This window comes from Juglans microcarpa x Juglans regia, chromosome 1D (genome assembly GCF_004785595.1).
Source record: "Juglans microcarpa x Juglans regia isolate MS1-56 chromosome 1D, Jm3101_v1.0, whole genome shotgun sequence".
NCBI classification, from domain to species: domain Eukaryota; kingdom Viridiplantae; phylum Streptophyta; class Magnoliopsida; order Fagales; family Juglandaceae; genus Juglans; species Juglans microcarpa x Juglans regia.
Genome location: NC_054594.1, coordinates 29529627 through 29549577, shown reverse-complemented (window position 1 = coordinate 29549577; position 19951 = coordinate 29529627). Strand labels below are relative to the sequence as shown.

Genomic DNA, 19951 nt, shown 5'->3' with positions numbered 1-19951 from the left:
GTCTCAATATCTAATTGAGTTCTAAATAAATCCCATTTTGATTAAGGTCTCGTTCACTTTTATAAAACTTTTCATCTCATTTCATTTCATCTAATTCAATCATTATAATTTTTTCAAATTTTTACACAAAAGAAAATAAACAATTTAACTTTTTTAAATCCAAAAATAAAAATATTTAAAAAAAATATTTTAATAATATTTTATTCAACTATCTCAATTCAACTCATTTCATCTTAAACCTAAATTATACATAAAATATATCTCAAAAGTGAAGTGCTATGTCTACCACAAGAATTAGGTAAGAAAAGTTTACAATTTGACGTTTCTCAACTGGGTACATTTCTTCCGGTGTAATGCTAGGTCTATAAAAAGAAATATAAAAATAATATTACAATCTAATAAATCTTATCAAAACTAGTTAATTTGTAAATAACTTTTATCCGACTTTTTATCGGGGAAATATTTCTGAAAATGTAAGTTTCTAAGTTCTAACCCAAACCAACTGTATAGACATCATATGCTTCAATGTCGTTGGTCCGTCCTACCATACTGACCGTCGGATCCCAGATTCTCCCACTCCTGCCTCTCCCCTCCGGATCTGTGTCCTCTCTGTTTACACCATCGATAACTTTCACTGTTGAAACTCAGCCCAACACACAGAGCCGCCCAAAGCTTCCGGTCCGTCCATTTATGTTTCAGAGTAAGCTTTCTTTTTATGAAAATTTAGTCTTTAAGTTTCACTTTTTTCCCACCAGGTTTATCGGATGTTTTTTTAATCTTTTCAGATATGTCTATTTTTTAGAAGTTTTCTTTAGATTTGTTAAGTTAGTCTATACATGTCGGAATTGAATAAGATTTCTTCTTATTCTCTTTGTTTTTTGGTAAGTGGGATTGAATCAGATTTCATACGATTTATGAACATGGAATATAAACTGGTGGTGAAAATTGAAATGAATCTGCAGAATATGGATGTGGGGGGATCTTCTTTGGTGAGCTGAAAATCCATACATTGTGAAACGGTTATATATAGATATTAAATCTTTAGTATTTTTGGAGCGTAATGGCTGGGATCGCTGGTGCACATGACCTTCTAGGCAGTGATGATGGGGTTTCTGATGAGGAAACCGTTGAAAACGCTGGAGAACTCGAAGCCACAGAAGATGGGCTATTGCAGCATTGTTATTTAAACAGTGTCTCGAATGATCATTTGAGTCTAATAGAACCTTCACGTGGAGATTTAACTGTGGAAAGCTTAGAACCATATATTGGGATGGCTTTTCCATCGTTGGATGATGCAAGGGATTTCTATTATGATTATGCCAAGCAGATGGGTTTCACCATAAGAACAAATCGGATCAGACACTCACTAAAGAACACGGCTATAATAGGGAGGGACTTTGTTTGTTCAAGAGAAGGATTCCGTGCTGCAAAGCATTCACTTAGAAAAGACAGGGTTCTTCCTCCGAAGCCAATTACGCGAGAAGGGTGCAAAGCGATGATCAGGCTGGCCGCAAGGGATGGAGGTAAATGGGTTGTTACCAAATTCGTGCGAGAGCACAACCACAAGCTGATGACTCATTGTAAATTTTCTGGTGAACTGCCTATCGTAAATATACTTAGTGAGGTATGCCTGATGACTGATATGCATATGGTATTATGAATCAATTTTAACTTATTCCAATTACATTATGGATTTATAGTTGCCTTAATTTGAAGTACCACAATTTAGCTGTTTTTTTTAATAAGAAACTCACGGCTTCAATTGGAAACTCTTTGAGATAATTACACCCTCTAGTGAGTGTCCAATTACAGAGCTTATTGCCTGTTACATTGTATGGGTGGTATCCATACTCCATAGAGCAGCAAGTAAAATATAGAGGATTTTTCTTAGGCTCCTTATAGTGGCCAAGTGTTAGGTTGAGTTCATATCTTTCACCTATAATCCTCAATATCATAACCATGTGAAAGCACATAAACCAAGGTTTTGATGGGATAATGAAGATGGTTTCTGTGGCCCCCTAAGATGGTCCAGTGTGGCTTACTCACCTACTTAATAGGGTCTTAGGGAGGAATGTCTTGGAGATTTTATTTGGAATCTACTGCTAATACGATACTCATGTAACAAATTCACAATTTTAGTCTGAATAATTGTGGCAGGGTGGCTTTTTAAAGTTTGATGGATGAGCATTTCTGTCAGTAAGCCACCTGTACAATTTCTATAGACTAATATTGGAAGACAAACTTTCTAAAATAAAATTTGTACCAGGGATAAAAATTACGGAAAACTTCCATCGTAGTGCATCATGATTGTTTGGTCCAATTCACTTCATTTTTACTCTCACTGATTTCTTTTATGTGGTTTATATTGTTTACCTCTCAGTTTGATTTAGCAGCTGCACTTCCATTAAATGGTTAACGTTATATCATGTGGACAGGCTGTAGTAAATTTTATCTCCAGTGTACAAATATAAGATGCAGGATGGCCTGCAATGAGTGAGATCTGTTGGTGTGAAATACAGGGATAAGAAAATATAGTAGCAGCTTTAGTTTTCTCTTGTCCCTCATTTAAAAGTGTAGAGCATACACCTTTTCACTATCACTGGAATATTCTGAAAGTTTTGGAGTATCCTATTAAGCATCTAAAAGTTGATATGTATAGACTGGCAAAAGCTGCTATTAGAAGAGATTGGAAACATATTAGGGCATGTGGAATGCCACAGCAAGGCAGCAGTTGAACTGTTCAGGTTTCATGTACAGTTGAGAGATCATCTCAGTAACTATCTTTGATGCAATGAAGATTAATTTGCAACTGTATTAGAAAAGAAACTGTAATTTACATCTGTATTCTAACCATTTAGGAATGATAAATAAGATGTATCCTTCTTGATTGATAGTTCCTTCCCTCCTAACCTAGCCACTAGCTCCATAGGGACATCTGATAAAATAAAATTTGAACAAAAAAATTTCTTCACTACAATAAAGCATTCAATTTCATTCCTTCTGAATGGCCCAGTTTACTCAATAACCCTACTTCTTGTGCCTTGAGATCTGAAACTAATACGAATCACAATTCCATCCACTTTTGCCTGAACCAAGCATGGGGGCTGCATAATTGTTGGTTTCTTAGCATTGAACAGTTCCTGGGGAAGAAGTGATTGGGAATAATCGACAATTAGTATAACAAAATACACAAGGCACTCAAAACCCATGTAATCTCGAGATTGTGATGTTGAGTTACATATCAATTGTTCAGTACAGATCCCTCGTTTTAAATGCTTATATATTCATATTCTCCTCTATTTACACATGTATGCTCTTTTACAGGGGCTAACCGCTCTAGTGTTAAACGTGTTTTGCAGGAAGAGAAGGATAAGAAGATCCAGGATCTACATGATGAGCTTCAGCATGAAAGAAAGCGATCTTCAGCATTCCGAGAACAGCTATGCTTGATTCTCAAAGATATTGACGAACATGCTCAATTTATGTCCTTGAGAGTTGAAGACATTGTTAATAGCATGAAAGAAATTGAACTCGGCAATACATAGTTTCAAGCATGAGTTTTTGAAATTTCGTACTGATCTTTTGTTTGTAATATGAAAGAAGAAATACATTGCTGGGGTCCTGGCAAACCGAAGAAAGGAAAAAGAAAAACATGTTGACTTCTCTAATGTTTTCCAATTCAGTGAGGTTCAGTTTGAATTGAATCAGGTAAAGCTGGCTGATGTTGAGCTTGGTTCTATTTTTTTTTCTCTTCCTTCGCTATACTTTTCAGTAGAATATAGTGACATATTTTCTTACTTTGGAGTTGACTCTTCAAGAAATTCCGGTAGAGGAAAGTGTCTTGAATGACAGCACATTCAGATTGTGACTTTGGAGGCATGATAATAACATCGATTTTGTATCTCTTTCTTGCTTTACACCGTTTGTCTGGCAAGATCGGTGCGAAGTATCTATGCAATTGACGAGAATTAAACTGATCTGGGTGCTTTCTCCACCTGCATTCGGGCTTGTAGAATCCTCAAAAACATTGAATCCGTGACATCACTAGTCTATGATACTTCTCTATACTACAGAAGTTAAACACAGAGTGTTTGTTAAAATGCCCCAGTGAAATCGTGAGAGCATTGAGAGTCTATTTGCATTATTTATATGATGCATTACATCAATACAAGAAGTATTGTACCGTTGGATACAAGAGCTATACAAGGAAATTTTACATGAATAAAGATTTGACAAAGTACGGGAATTAGCCGTTGCATGGATTGATGTTGCTAGGGGTGAGAATCGGCCGGTCCGGATTGGAAAAACCGACCAGACCAGCCACTTTGGTTTGGACCAAGATCGACCGGACCAGACCGAATGAATAAATAAAAAATATATATATTTTTTATAATTTATATATTAATTATATAATAATTGTATAATTTATAATTTTAACTAATACTAATATTTATACTTTTATAATAATAGTAATATTTATACTAATACTAATAGTCTAGACTCTAATATGGTATAAAAAAAAAATACTAATAGTCTAATATAGACTATAGTTATACTTATACTAATATAGTTATAACTTATGCTAAATCACTATAACTGATATTACTAATATATAGCTATACTATATTACTAATAGTCTAGTACTAATACTAATACTATTATATAGTTATACTAAATTACTAATCATAATAAGTTAATAACTAATCACTATAAGTCTATAGAGTATAACTACATATATTTAGTATCAATGTATTATTATATTCATTAATGCATTACTATTACTATTAAGAGTTATAGTATAAATTATAATATATGTATAATTTATAAATTTATAATAGTATGGATAATTAAATATTTTATGCTTATTTATAATAGTTTGTTAAGTATGTATCTTTTTCAATTATGGATGTAATATGTATGGATAATTAAATTATTTATGCTTATTGCTTCGTATACAAAATATTAAAAGTTGTATATGGCTCATTATGCATTAACATTTAACATACTTTAAGTTAGTAATCAAGTAATAATTAACATCATCAATATAATTATAACTAAACTAAATCACTATAGTCTATAACTATAATTATAAATTATAACTAAATTACTATAAGTCTATAAGTCTACTGTCTGTATATAGTATTAAATTATTAATATCACTATGAGTCTATGAGACTATGACCATATATTATTATATAGTATTAATATCACTATTAAATTATTAATATAGTATATAGTAATAATAGTATTAGTAATCATTTATATCAATGTATTATTATATAATATATAGTATTAGTATCAGTATATCATTATAATATATATATATATACACACTATAAGTCTATATGTAGTAGTAACAGTAATACTATAATAGTATAATATATAGTATTAGTATATATTAATATATTATAAGAGTTATAGGATTATAGCATAATATATGTATAATAGACTAATAGTATAGTATTAATATCACCATAACTATATATACCTAATAGGCTTATAGGCTAATACAATGATTTATTAATCATAGTATGTCTTTATACCATATTTAATTACATATACAAAATGTAAAAACTTAAAAGTTTAAAATATTGAAAAATTGAAAATTATCATAGATTCATAGAATCATAAATTATAATACATTGAGTCATTAACAATTTGACATACTATAAGTTAGTAACAAATTAACAATTAACATCATAAATATAATTATTATTAATTATTTTTTTAATGAGTTAATTAAATAATCCACATTAAATAGTTTGTTTAATTTTAATTTTGCTAATTAAAATAAATTTTTTAATTAATTTATGTGCCAAAAATATACAAGTAAAAAATACACATGTGAGCTGCCTTCCCAGAAACGGCGCCGTTTGGTATAAAATTGGACCTAAACGGCATAGTTTTTGTCACTGCAGGCAAAACAAATAATTGGGTTGCATGACTCAATTATTTTTTTTTCAATTTAACGTTTCTAAAACGGCGCCGTTTGGGTCCAATTTTGAACCAAACGGTGTCGTTTCGTTCTAACCCAGCATCTTCCCTGGCCCCCTCCCCCCGATTCATTTCTTCTTTTCATCACTTTTTCCCAATTCTTCGTGAGAAACCCTAAGCGCCGCGATCACCCCTCTTGCCCCTCCGTTCCCTCCGTTGCAACAGGCTCGCAGCTGATTAGTACCCTCTCTCTCTCTCTCTCTCACGACTCACAGTCGCAGCCCCTAAAGCCGATTGTTTTGAATCTTTGATCTTGAATCATTGGTGTATTTGTTATGTATTTTGTATTTGTTGAGAACTTGAATGTTGATGTATTTGTTGTTATGGTTTTTTATCTTGATGTATTTGTTTTGATCTTAAGTATTTTAATTTGTACTTGTATTTGTTGAATCTAAAAACCCCAATATAGAACAGTACTCTTACATATAATTCGTACTTGTATTTGTTTTGATTTTATTTTCACTACATGAGTATAATAGTTATGATCTCATCTGAACATAGCCATTGGAATTTATTCTTAAACATAATATAATAGTATAATAGTTTTGAACAGAGCCACTGGAATTTATTCTTGAACAGAGCCACTTTGTATCCTCAATTTATACTTTCATGTAAAATTACTTCATATGTTGGTAATTGAGTTAAATGGATTTCATTTGAACAAAGCCCAATGGAATTTATTTAGACACTGAATTTTCATTTATTTTGATCTCATTTGAACAGAGTCCAATGGAGTCTTCTACAAATAATGTGCAAGAGTCAACACAAGATATGCCTCCACCCCTACTCCCATCCAATGTAAGTAATAAATTGGTTGGTGAGTCACTAAGTGGTAGAGTTAGGTCAATAGTTTGGGATCACTTTACAAAAATACCAAAAGGTGACCCCACTAATCCTAGGGCTGCTTGTAATTATGGTCGTGCTTCATATGCATGTGATACGAAGATCGACTGTATGAAGTCCATGAAGTATCACATTAAGAAACAATGTAAGAAATGTCTGTTTAAGAAGACGGATAAGTCCCAGACGATTCTTAGTTGGAAGGTGGAGGGAGGAAGTGGTAGTGGAGGACTTGTGCCCATTTCATTTAGTGTTGAGGCTTGTCGACAAGCCATAGCAGAGATGATTATTTTTTATGAGTTACCATTTAGGCATGCTGAATGAGAGGGTTTCAGGAAGTTTATGCTTGTGGTTTGCCCTAAGTGGGTAGGGATTCCATCCCATATGACGGTTGCCAAGGACTATTTTACTTTATTTTTTTAAAGAAAAATAAAAGTTAAGAAATGCTCTACGAGGGTAGCGAATTTTCCTCACCACGGATACATGGACATCCGTGCAAAACCTAAACTATATATGCCTCACAACACATTTTATTGATGTTGACTGGAAATTACACAAGAGGATTCTTTCATTTTCTTTGGTTGAAAATCACAAGAGTGATACACTTGGTAAGGGTATAGAGGTGTGGTTGCATGATTGGGGACGACAAAAAATACTTGCACTCACTCTTGATAATGCAAGTTCTAATACTGGGGCCGTTTCTTTTTTGAAAAAAAAAAAACCAAGTATAAGAGAGACATGGTCTTGGAACATGAATTCTTGCATGTTTGATGTTGTGCCCACATTTTGAACTTAATTGTTCGTGAGGGGTTGAAAGAATATGATGAGTCTATTACGAAGGTGAAGGGTGTTGTGAAGTATGTTAAATCCTCTCCTCAAAGGTGGAGTATATTTAAGAAATGTGTGAGGTTGGAAGATATTTAATCCAAAAGCCAAGTTTGCCTAGATGTACCGACTAGGTAGAACTCCACCTATCTTATGTTGGAGAGAGCTTCAAAATTTTAAAAGGCTTTTGATTGATTGGAGGAAGAAGATTCGTGCTTCCTTAGTAGTATTGGAGATGACGATGTCGATGATGAAGATGTGGTGAATAGGAGAAAGTCAAAGAAGTTAGGACCTTCCAATGCATCTGATTGGGAGAAGGTAAAGTTGTTTGTAAGGTTTCTTTAATTATTTCATTATGCAACTTTACGCTTCTCGGGAGGTGAATATGTTACTTGCAATATTTTTTTCCTGGAGTTGGTTAGTATTAAAGATGCTATTAACATGGACTGTGAAGACTGAAACCTCATGGTGGGATTAATGGCCACAAATATGAAGAAAAAATTTGAAAAGTATTGGAAGAACTTAGAAAATCAAAATATATGGCTGTATGTTGGGGTTCTTCTTGATCCTCGCTACAAGATGCGATATCTTAATTTTGGGTTGGGACAAATGTATGCACATGATTAATAAAAAAAAATTGATTTCAGTTGGAGGGTGAGAAATGCATTTATCCGCATGTATGAGACATACAGGGAAAATGAAGGAGAGAGTTCTCCTCATAGTCAGTGCGCAAATTCTCCACATGAAGATATAGATCTTTTAGTTGACAAGATTGCGAGTAGAAAGGCACATTTGATAGTCCAATTTAAGCAACAGTTACAGTCAGAAGACAATTTGAAAAGTAACTCAGAGGTTGATAGATATCTAGCTAAAAGATGTGAAGATCAAGAGGATAATTTTGACCTTCTAAATTGGTGGAAGGTGAATTCAGTTAGATATCATGTACTTTCAAAGGTTGCACGTGATGTACTTGCAATACCGGTATCTACTGTAGCCTATAAATCTACATTTAGCAATACAGGTCGTGTACTTGACCCTTTCTGAAATAGTTTAAATTCAATGAGTGTTGAGGGTCTCGTATGTGCATAAAACTGGCTTCATTCTTCTTCTACTCTAATAAGTCTTAGGACTTTAGTGGATGAAGTGGAGGAATTTGAGAAGCACTTGGATATGGGTATGTAATGCATTTACTTTTGATATCTTTTGTGGTTTATTTTGTTTTATCTTCTATATTATATAACTTTATTTAACTTGTTTTGTTTTAAATTTTTATGGATAAAACTTGTTAGGAATTTTGTTGATTCTGTGGAGGCATCAAATACAATGCCTACCGGCCCTACACCCAATACTGATTAAAAACTAAAGAGGTGAGAAGATTGTTGGTTATGGTTTTTTAATCATGATTAATTGTTGACTAGTAGAAGAAATAAAGACTAGTATGAAACTTGATTGGGAAATGGTGATTGTTCAAGTAGATTTTTCTATTAGACTTGGAAGTTTTGGCAATCAGTGAAACTTCCATTAAAAGAACCTTAAATCCTTATGATCTTATTCCTTCTTCAATTAAGATATTATGGGGATTCAATTAATTACTTGTCAGCCATACAAAATTATATTATCTATTGTTGTCTTGGTAATTAATTGGAAAATAAAATATATTATAACTGGATATATATATATATATATATAATATAATATATATACACTACGAAATGCATGCCCCCTAGCTAGCTTGGCATATATATTAAGAAGTACTTTTAACACTCAAAGTGCTGATCCACAGTATAAATTAATCAAGCATTAGTTCAGACTTCAGATTTATATAAAAATTGGATGCATATATTGCATGATCTCATTAATTGTTTCTTTTTGTTTTATTACAAGCTGACATCATCTCATGTATTCGCTTATTTACTTTTATTTTGTATAGAACCATAAATAATAAAAGGCTGTATTTTTCCATAAGTTCATAACAACCCAGTTTTTACATGCATAAGTGCATAAGTTCATAATAGTTTTAACCTCTTGTTTTTTTATAGGTAAACTATAAACATTGAAGACTTAAGTGATGAAGACTTGGAGTAGGTTGTCATTGTGCAGATGTGTTCTTACAGTGATGGAGTAGGGTTGCAGACTGTAATGCATTGTTATTTGTTTCTTTAATATGACTAATGTAGTAATGTTTAACTAATGTTTTTTATATTTGTATTAATATGACTTTTTGGTTTATATATATTTGTGTTTTGTATTGATGTAAATATGAGAGGCTGAGACAGTGAGAGCTCTGTATTGATGTAATAATGTAAATATGCCTTTATTTTTTCTTCTTTTTTTATTCGGAATTTGAAATTTGGATAAATTAGATGATTAGTTATTTGTTATTAGTTATTAGAGTTTTTACTAATTAGGGAATGTTTTAAATTTCTTTATCTCTATTTTTTTAATTTTATTACTATAATTGATAATCTTGTTTCGGTTGTTTGGATGGATATAGAAAATTTATATTATTTTGTAGTAAATCCTTTTATTAAAGTTTATTGTATATAGACAATTTTCTTTCTATAATTATTTTTATTTTCCTTCCAAATTCTTTTTTGGTATTTTTGGACTTAAAATTAGATAAAATGTTAGTGGGCCGAAAAGTTAAAATGACTTTTGGGTTGAAAATTATAGGATTTAGGATTGGGCTATTGGCCCATTTGGCCCGAATGGACCAAACGAGACCGGACCAGACCGAAAGGGACGGGACCTGTTCCAATGCCTATCCAGTCCGGTCCAGGGTGGAAAAACCTTGGACCGAATAGGTCCGGTCCGGTCTGGTCCCCAAAATCTACAGGAGACCGACCGGACCGGACTCGACCGAGATCACCCCTAGATGTTGCAATATGGAGTGATGTAGCCGTTGTGACTGCTGTCCTGGGTGATGGGTATGCTCTTGGTAAGTTTCATTTTGTGCACAAATCTGGTGTTGTGTTATCATGGTTAGTATGAAGTTCTGGAAGATTGTTAGTCTATTTACTACTTTTATTACAATGCTTAATATACGCAATCCATTCTCTGTGGCGAGACAGGTAGCAATTATTCACGTTTGCTAAGGCATTACTACCGCACGAAATAATTATCACAACCATAGTTCTTTGTTCTCAAGAAACCAAAAACAATAATCATTAAAAAACCATAATATTGTCTTCCATACAGTTACAGAAGTGCAATGCGTCCAGTGAGACTATCAGAATCAGTTTCGAGTAAGGAGTGGTGTAATTCATGGGAAAATTGTTTGTAATATCTATCTAAGAAAAGATCTTTATTTTGTGGAAGTGGTACCGGAACGTGGGTTCTTCTTGGATCATTAATCAAATCAATAGCATAAACAACTGGGAAAAATAACACAAAGCAATAGGAGAAAAACAACCAAACCAAACCCAAATGTCCAATACATAACAAAACTCACATATAAAACACAGTCACGTTCTTTGGTGATATGGTTTCACTTTCCCATTACCTTCTCACTCCCTTTCCTTCCCTTTCCGGGAAAAAAAAAAAAAATCTATATTAGACACTGTGTCCGACATGTGCTCACAGTCCAATGCCCATCCATGCCTTCAATTGATCGGAATGTGGGATAAATGCATATTCCCGGCAAGAACGAATAGAATGATGGCACGTGCGCACAATGTACAAAGCAGAGGAGTACATAAAATTTCCAAATAGACCCCCTCAAACCCAAATGTTAACAGTGTTATCCCAATGCACTAAACCCACCACCCTTCATCATTTGCTTAAACTCCTTATAATTTACCATACCATCTCCATCCACATCCACCTTCATTATCATTTTCTTGCAATCCTCCAAGGCCCTACCTTGTTTAAGCCCAAGAGAGGTTAGAACCGACCTTAATTCATCGACGGTGATAAATCCGTCACCATTTTGATCAAACACTTTAAAAGCATCCTTCATGTCCTCCTCCTCATCTCGCTCCTCGATTATCGTTTGGTACAATTCTCCAAATTCATCAATATCCACGCAACCATCTCCATTGACGTCAATTTTCTCGATCATTTGGGTTAACTCCTTATCTGGGATAAAGATACCCAAGTTATCCAACGAGTCATTCAATTCTTTTTTTGAGATACGTCCATCTCCATTTCGATCGAACAATTGGAACACACGCTTTAGCTCTACAGGATCCATTATCTTCTCAATACGAGAAGATAATACAAGTGGTGGTAAAGATGACAATAACAACGATGTTGTCAATATTTTGTTAATAACAAGAACCTTGACGACAAAAGAGAGGACGAGAAAATCAAGGAGTTTGAGGAAAGGAAGAAAATGGTTAGCAAAATAGTTGGGGAAACGAAAGAAAGAGAGAGAGATTGTGCGGTGGGATGTTGTTTGCCTCTTGGTATTGTTGAGAAAAGCCTGGAGAGAAATTTGGGGTACTTAAATAGGGAGGAAGAGAGAGAAGTGGGAGGACATTGGATCCATGTTAGAGCAATTGAATTGATGATGTTGTTGGGACTTTAGAGCTGTCCTTTTGTGGCATTTTTTCACGCGGTATTAGATGGTATTATTACAATTAAAAATCTTACAAATTTCAAAGTGCAAAAGACGCGTAGCTATAATTGTCATTGCTGCTTAGGCCGGGTGTCACCTTTTAAGTGCAACTAAAACAATTGCACAAATGAAAATGTTAGGTTGTCTGTCTAAGTTGTCCCCCTCAAGTGTACTGTTAGAATAGTTTTTAAGATGTTTAAAACAAGAAAAAATATTCTCATTAGTGACTATACATTATTACATATTTCACACTCTATGACAAATATCTTCACATTTTATGAAAAAAAAAAAGACTGTAAGTGTAAGGTATGAAAGTAAATAATGACTGATAAGTAGAATTTCTCTTGAAATAATTACTAATAATAAATTTGTGTATATTTTTTTAATATTTTAAAAAAATAAAAATACATTAACGAGAGAATAGAGCAATTTGAGGAACTGAGTAACAGCATCTTTGTACAAACATATGATTGGGTTGGAAAATGTCTCCGAAATTGTTGTTCGAGAGAGGGAAATGTCATTAATTCTACAATTTTAAAATAAGAAGACGCGTCTTTATAATTGTAGCTGTTGGAGAAAGTGGTGGCCCAGCTGCAACCAAACAAAGCAAAATTATATAGAAAATTAAAATGGTGAGAAAGAGACATTTGACCGTTGATAACGGATCTGTATTTTGGAAAAAGAGTTAAATAGAAGAAAGTAACGTTGGGGATTGAGTCGCGCCAAATAAAGAGGCCGGCCGTAGTGACCGTTGGATGTTCTCAACGGCTACTTCTGCTTTGACTTCTGGGGTGGCGACACGTAGGAGCGGTGGCCACGAGCATTGGTTGCCAGGTGGATTGATGGCAAGCTACTTTCGGTGGTGTTTGGTCATTTGATGCTGATCCGCTGAATCTTTGGACGGACGATTCCAAGAACCATATATAGCCTCTGTGTTTCGGCTGAATTACAAGTCGCTCTCTACAATGATCTCTACAATGGTTTGGAGCTTTGGATAGCAAATGATTACGCCAAAAGTTTATAAAAGGAATTTAAATAATATAACAAGAAAAAAAAAAATATTTTAGCTACAAAATAATTTTACAAAAACTAAACTATAAACTAATATATTAAAAGTTTATTTGACTTGATTGACATAAACTCTCAGTCTCTAAAATGAAAGTCTTAGATTCGAAACCCAATATATATATAAATTAACATGGTTTAATATGATACATCATATTATAAAATTATTTTTTCTTATAAAATATATCTAATATATCACATGAACTCACAATAGTTTACAAGTTTATTTTTGTAAAAATTTTTTACGAGTATAATACTTTTGTTTTAGATAAGAATTTAAAGAAGCCGTTGGAAATAATATAAAGAGAGGTTTTTAGCAGGGTCATCTTCATTGGTGGCTAGAAGTCTTAATTTAAATTTTTAAAATAAGAACACAAGGATCAATAAGTAATTATGCATTAACATAGTTAAATAGAAATGAGATAGAAGCCTAATATATAAGTCATAGCAACAGTTGGAGATCAAGCTACTTGTGCTTAGCTACTCCCTTCTCTCTTGTATAATTTAGTTAGCACTAAAATAGATATTGTTGGACTAATTAAGCTGCAAAAGAGACAAGTAAGGTCGCTTTCACACATTTGAATTACAGCTGGCCATTGGATTAGTAAACATTATCTGTCTGCATCTGCTCCATCGTGAGCTGGTAATTGGTATCTTTCTCTTAGCGCTCGTGCGCACGCACATTACAATGGAATCTAGCATCTACTTCGGCCTTGAATCACGGAGGCACGCACACCAAAGCTAGTAGGCGATAACAGAGATGTCAACGGCCACCTTGCTTGCATACAGTTACTTAATTTAATTGTCCCTGTAGTCAAAAGGGTATTACAGGAATAATAAACGCATGGTTTGGCTTGCAAACTTTTTATGGGTTTGCTATATATCCACACGAGTAATTAAAGAGGGAAAGAGAATTACTAAATGCCTCCACAATAGCTAGATCTGTTAGAAATGCAATGGGAATGGGGAACCTCTTGCCATTAACACACCTAGCTTGATTTCGTTGACTTAAAAATTTATGTTTACTACAAGAAGTAAAGATCTTGTTGTCTAGGGCAACCTTTAAATGGATCTTTTGAGTAAGGTTTATAAATTGATCACGAAGATTAGTTGGTCATGCGGCCTGGGGCAAAAGGGAGAGTCTTGTAAGACCATGATCACGAAGATATAGCGGTCAAGGGCCCATTATGGTTTTTGGTGGGAGAAGCTTTCGAGCCTAATTTAGCTTATGGAGCAATAAAGTAATTAAAACAAAAACAAATACATTAGAAGAGATGTGGTTTCTAATGTGAGGACTCCGCCGAAACAAGGGAAGCGATCTCCTCCCAAAGATGAAGGATTGGCGAAGAAGAGGCAACTGGGTGGGCAACATATAACCGAAATGAAAGTAAGGCGAGCAACATATTGTAGAAAACCTAGCTAATAAGGTCCAGCAATGGGTGATCAAGGACTTTTCACCCTATGCCATTTGGGAAAATACTATACAAGGGCGAGAATGAAGAGCTGAAGAGACTAGTAGTTTTGAAAAAGGACGTCTCATAGTACAAGGACGAGCAATGGTAAAGAACTAGACCGATAAAAGGGTGAGAGCTCTCCAAGATAACATAGAGGTACTTAAAGATGGCAAGTGTCGTACATAGAAGCCCATACTCTAGAAGAGTTGTCATGTCTGGAGTGAGCTCGCAGAAAAAAGATTACGAACCTGCAAGCCATATTGTCTGATCATAGAGGTATGGTTTAGCACCACATGGAAGACAGACTACAAGATTTGACCAAAGGCAAACTATAGAGGACGTGCATGCCTAGGAACTATCAGTCTCTACCATTTTGTAAGGCCAGAGGACAAATGGATGGATGAGATCAAAATCTGGAGTCGTACGGACGTTAGAGATACGAGTGACAGTTCTCCAATTTAAAATGCTTTGAATAAAAGTCAAAATCTCACTTTTGTGGTTGTTAAGTGTTTGCCCTTGCATCCAATCAGGGTTTTCAAGAAAGCAAGTGATTTCAAAGAGTGCGATGGAAGGAGCAGCATTAGCGATACCATAGTAAAAGAAATATTGTTCAAGTAGGTTAGCTCCAACAACCATACTGAAAATGTGGGGTAAATGTTGTGAGTATGTCATAAAAAGTTAGGCTTTGCATATTTGTAACTTACCCATTTTCTACATGAAAAATAATATATTTTCTTCACTATATTTATTAATTATCTTTATGATGTGATTTTGAGATGATGAAATTGAATGATGCGGGCTGATGATATTGCGGGTTGATGATGGGTTGAGGAGTCCCCCTGCCATTCATACAGCATGTTGCCACGAGTTTCAAATGGGTAGAATGAGTCTACTTGATGATCATAGTGGAACGTTTTCGTATTGACCTCACTTGATAACACGAGTAGAGAGATTCTCCAGGTTGTTCATGCATGGTGTTTTTGAGTCAATTGACCATGTATAGAGATTCCCTACGTTGATCATGTGTGTTGTCTTCAAGTGTGTTGACCGGTTTGAGTATTTTTTCGAGTCGGTTGGTTTGGTTTCAATGAATGAGCTCATGTGTTGGCCAGGTAGAGTGAGTCCCTGAGTCAAACGGTTGGAGCGATTTCCTGCTATGATTTATATGATGAGATATTGTGAACTTTATGAGATTGGACAAGAGGGTGATTCCTCGCATTGATAATTATATGCATACATAAGTTTGTTGAGAGGGTGATTTCTTGTCATACTTATATATTTGGGTTTTATTCAGAAGGTGATTCCTCACCATGACCCTTGAATACATGATTAAGTTTGCTGAGAAGGTGATTCCTCGCCATACATAAATATATGTTTTCACTTATTCACTTACATGAAATTGTGCATGCATATTCATCGTCATTGTCTCTCATTAATAGTACTTTCATGGGTTTTAATCTACTGAGATTTTTTAAAAGTCTCACTGCAGTGGTCCCACCTCTGGTTTCATTTACCGGAGCTGTAAAGCTTGATGCAGATGTAGCTCAAGCGGAGTTCCTTGAGGAAAAAGGACTGATCTCGCCCAAGTTGTAGATACAGAACCTTGTCTACAATATTAGATATTTATATTTGTTAAGATGTATATTTTAATTAGGCGATGAACCATGTTTGGTTCGCTGTATTTAGATGTAAGTGATGACCTGCTGAACTAATGACGATATAAAATTTAATTTGGAAAAAAATTAACAATGAAATATGTATATTATTATTATTATTATTATTAATGGACGAGCTTCCTATTGATATAAACCTCTAGTATAATTAGTATTAGTCTCTAACTAATCATTTACTTATTACGCTGCGACTTATTTTACTTATCGCATACTCAGATTATGAGCCTAGACCTAACAAGCATAATTGAGGTGTTGCTGACCGGCTGATATCCCTAGCACCACGGATCCTTTCTAGACTCTTTACAGAGAAACAGAGTGCCACACCCAACAAACCCCCAAAGCAATAGACCCAGTGATAGAAATTAAAACAACAACAAATTGGGAAATGGACCAAATAAATAATCTGGTCTCATAAATGGTATTCATCAAGGTAGTTTTTGGAGCAATACATTGGTCATATTGTTTTAAAACGTCTATTATGAGAGAGTCACGCAATAGGAAGATGCATTGAATCTAGCTACTACACTAAGACAATGCTTGAGTATCTTCTGATGGGCACTAAGATGGACCTAGTCTTAAAGATCCTTTGCAAGTTTCAGATGGACTAATTACAAGGTCAAAAGCCAAAAGATCAATGAGGCAATGCAAGGATTAGTGCAATCCACTTGGGATGAAGCTAGCAAGACTCCAACACTCAAGATGGGCTATAGAGAAGGAGATCCAGTTTTGATCCACTTGATACAAGCTATGGAAGACATGAGCTAGAGTTATTGTTTGGATCTTGTTTAATTTATTAAAATGAGTTATTTTATTAGTTATAGGAATTAGTCTAGAATAATGGGGCTTGAGAATGTTTGATCTACATATGTTTTATGTTTTATGAACTAGGGTTCCAGGAGAAGTTTTTAAGGGTAGTTTAGGTGTTGTTTTAATTTGCAGTTAGAGTTTCATTTGGGAAGGCCTTGTATTTCGTCCAAGGGTATTTTGAGAAAGGATTTTACGTTAACCTAGAGTTTTTAGGGGATTGAGATATGTAAGTTACTGTAGCCAAGTACTGTAGTCGCGACATTATTCACTCAGGAGTATTTTTGGAAGATGAGTATTTATTTTGGTTAGGGTTTTAATTAGGTTTTAGTTTAAATACTCTTTGTAGCCTTATTTTAATTAGTTTTATGAAATTTGATGAATTTATTTATTGTGAGTTGAGTTTATCTCCCCTTGTTCTTGAATGAACTTTTGAATTTATCAAAGGCAAATCGCATTCTTCTTTATAATTTAGGTTCTTGAGGCAAGTTTTTTAATGGGTCTAGATTTTCATATAATCTAGGTTTTTTAAACGAGTTCCTCAATGGGTCTAAACTTTTCATTGGCTTATTTTGGCTTTCCTGGGTGAATTTTCAAATAGATTGTGGGTTCAAGGAATTTCATTCCCACGGATTCATATCATCTTCAATCCTATATCCTTTGAATTATCGTATAGAGGTGGGTAGGCAAATGCCACTACTTGACTGAAGAGAGCATTGATGTACTCTCAAAAAGTGTAAAAAGCTTGATCCAGTGGTAGATTGAGCTCTCAAAACACCTAAAAACCAAAAAAACATATATATGCTTTTTGGATGGGTGTGAGAGGGGTTGAAAAAGGTATACGGCGGCCAGAAGTGTAGGCGAGTGTGGCTCACTCATCGTACAAAGAAAAGATATGAATGGTGTGCTTCACGATCTTGGTTGGAGTAACAAATGGGTAACCAAAAAAAGAGTACCAAATGGGGTGGTGCATGGGAAATAGTGAAGGCTAGGGAGGATCAAAACTAAAAAGAACTACAAGTTATGGGAAAACCAAAAATACAAGAAATACTTTAATAGAGTGGTCGGTTGGATATGAGCTAACCAATAAGGTGTTTAGATTGGTTTATTGGTTTATTTGGTTGGTTTATTGTATTGGTTTTTATTTTTTTATATTTTTTATTTTTAAATGGTTTTGATGCTTGGGATGATTTTAGTGAATATTTGTAAATCTTAAGTGTCCAGCTTGTTATCACGGTATTCCTCCGTCATAAGTGAGGGCAATAAATAAAATTGGGGATATCTTCTCTAAAAAAAAAATTGAGTAAATTCCTCTCTCTACCCTGATGAAGTTCAGGAAAAGGTAACCAATGGAGCTTTCTCTTTCTTGAGAGCTCTCTCAGCTAGGAAAGGCTTGGGGGAGGGGGGAGGAAATGTGATGCAAGGGTCTTGTCTTATAGAATTGCTCCCCTGATCAGATTTGTTACCCAGTGACGCAGTAGATTATATTGAGCAATAGAGAATTAATGTTGAAGTAGAGCGTGTCAATAAACCACATTACATAATCATGATTGACTTTCCCTTGAAGACATGGATTGAGCCCAATTCTCGACCTTGCTTGTGACTTTGTCTTCTTAGTAGAGGTGTTAAACAATCGTGAAAATTGATCAAAATGAACCTAGTCGACCGGTTCAGTCCAATTCTATATAAGATTCACGGTTGGATTGGTTACACAAAACCAAACTATCTTATCCCATCTCATCATTACAATTTTCTCAAACTCCTACACAAAATATAATAAACAATTCAACTTTTTCAAATTTCAAAACAAAATTAATATTATAATAATATTTTATTCAATTTTCAACAAAACATCTCATCTGAACTGCGTAACTATATGAGGCCTCAATCTATTTCAGTTTCTAATTTTAGGATTTTATAATATTTTTGTTCGTAACTTTGAGTCTTTTTACACCGGATCTAACTGAACCGAACATAATATACCACATAAGTTTTTAAATATTTTTTAAAAGATAATAATTATAGCATAAAAATTTGAACTTTATTATTTTTGCTTACCTATTAATATAAACTTATTCCTATGCATGAATATTAATATTAAGTCATTAGTTTGCTACTACATTTATAATATATTAGTATTATAACTAAGTTATATAGCATCATGGTATATATTGTACGTACAACATGTATAAACCAATCCAAATCGATTGAAATTGAACCATTCAGTTTTACTACTATATCAACTGGTTTCTATTTCTAATACCGGTTGGACTAGTTTGCCAATTTGCTAAAAAACCGACTGAACTGAAATGATTTCAACCCTACTTCTTAGCTTGGGAAGTTCTCTTATTTGGGCTTCCTATTGGTTCGGGTCCTACTCGGAGGTATATGCTTGGATTTGACACCCTTTAACCCAATATTAGGTTTCCTAATTTTTTATTTTATTTTTATACATGGGGAGGGAGATTTGATCCTTAGTTCTCTTAGAGAGAAACCAAGATGTTGCCAATTGGTCCAAAGGACCTCAGTTTCCTAAATCTAATTTATTGACAACTAGCACTTGGAAATGAGTATTGCTACTCAACCGCCTACTGTTCAGCAACCTCCACACACCGATTTTTTTTTTAATCAAAACGTTTCATTTGAAAATACCCCCCCCCATATTACATCTCCCCCCCTCCCCCCATATTACATCCCGATTTCTCCCCTCGCCCCCAACACGATTTCAAATTTCAAGC

At 34.2% G+C, this 19951-nt stretch overlaps 2 protein-coding genes across 3 annotated transcripts; one reads left to right on the top strand and one right to left on the bottom strand.

The window, feature by feature from the left end:
* Positions 1-494: 494 nt before the first annotated feature.
* Positions 495-19499, top strand: LOC121268612 (protein FAR1-RELATED SEQUENCE 7-like). 2 transcript variants are annotated; one of them, XM_041172947.1, is made up of 6 exons: positions 496-700; positions 963-1624; positions 3360-3566; positions 10785-10791; positions 18671-18682; positions 19489-19499. In XM_041172947.1, the coding sequence occupies exons 2-3, from the start codon at positions 1061-1063 to the stop codon at positions 3543-3545; spliced, it is 750 nt and encodes a 249-aa protein (XP_041028881.1). In that variant the 5' UTR covers positions 496-700; positions 963-1060; the 3' UTR covers positions 3546-3566; positions 10785-10791; positions 18671-18682; positions 19489-19499. The 2 variants fall into 2 exon arrangements, with proteins under 2 accessions (XP_041028872.1, XP_041028881.1); XM_041172938.1 differs by lacking the exons at positions 10785-10791; positions 18671-18682; positions 19489-19499 and having other exon boundaries at positions 495-700; positions 3360-3739.
* Positions 11059-12153, bottom strand: LOC121268624 (calmodulin-like protein 3). Its single transcript, XM_041172959.1, has one exon. The coding sequence runs from the start codon at positions 11849-11851 to the stop codon at positions 11399-11401; it is 453 nt and encodes a 150-aa protein (XP_041028893.1). The 5' UTR covers positions 11852-12153; the 3' UTR covers positions 11059-11398.
* Positions 19500-19951: the final 452 nt, after the last annotated feature.

Coding starts and splice junctions, on each gene's coding strand:
- LOC121268612 (XM_041172947.1), top strand. CDS start 1,061: ATGGCTGGGATCGCTGGTGCACATGACCTTCTAGGCAGTGATGATGGG. Junction 1,625..3,359: donor TCGTAAATATACTTAGTGAG/GTATGCCTGATG, acceptor CGTGTTTTGCAG/GAAGAGAAGGATAAGAAGAT.
- LOC121268624 (XM_041172959.1), bottom strand. CDS start 11,851: ATGGATCCTGTAGAGCTAAAGCGTGTGTTCCAATTGTTCGATCGAAAT.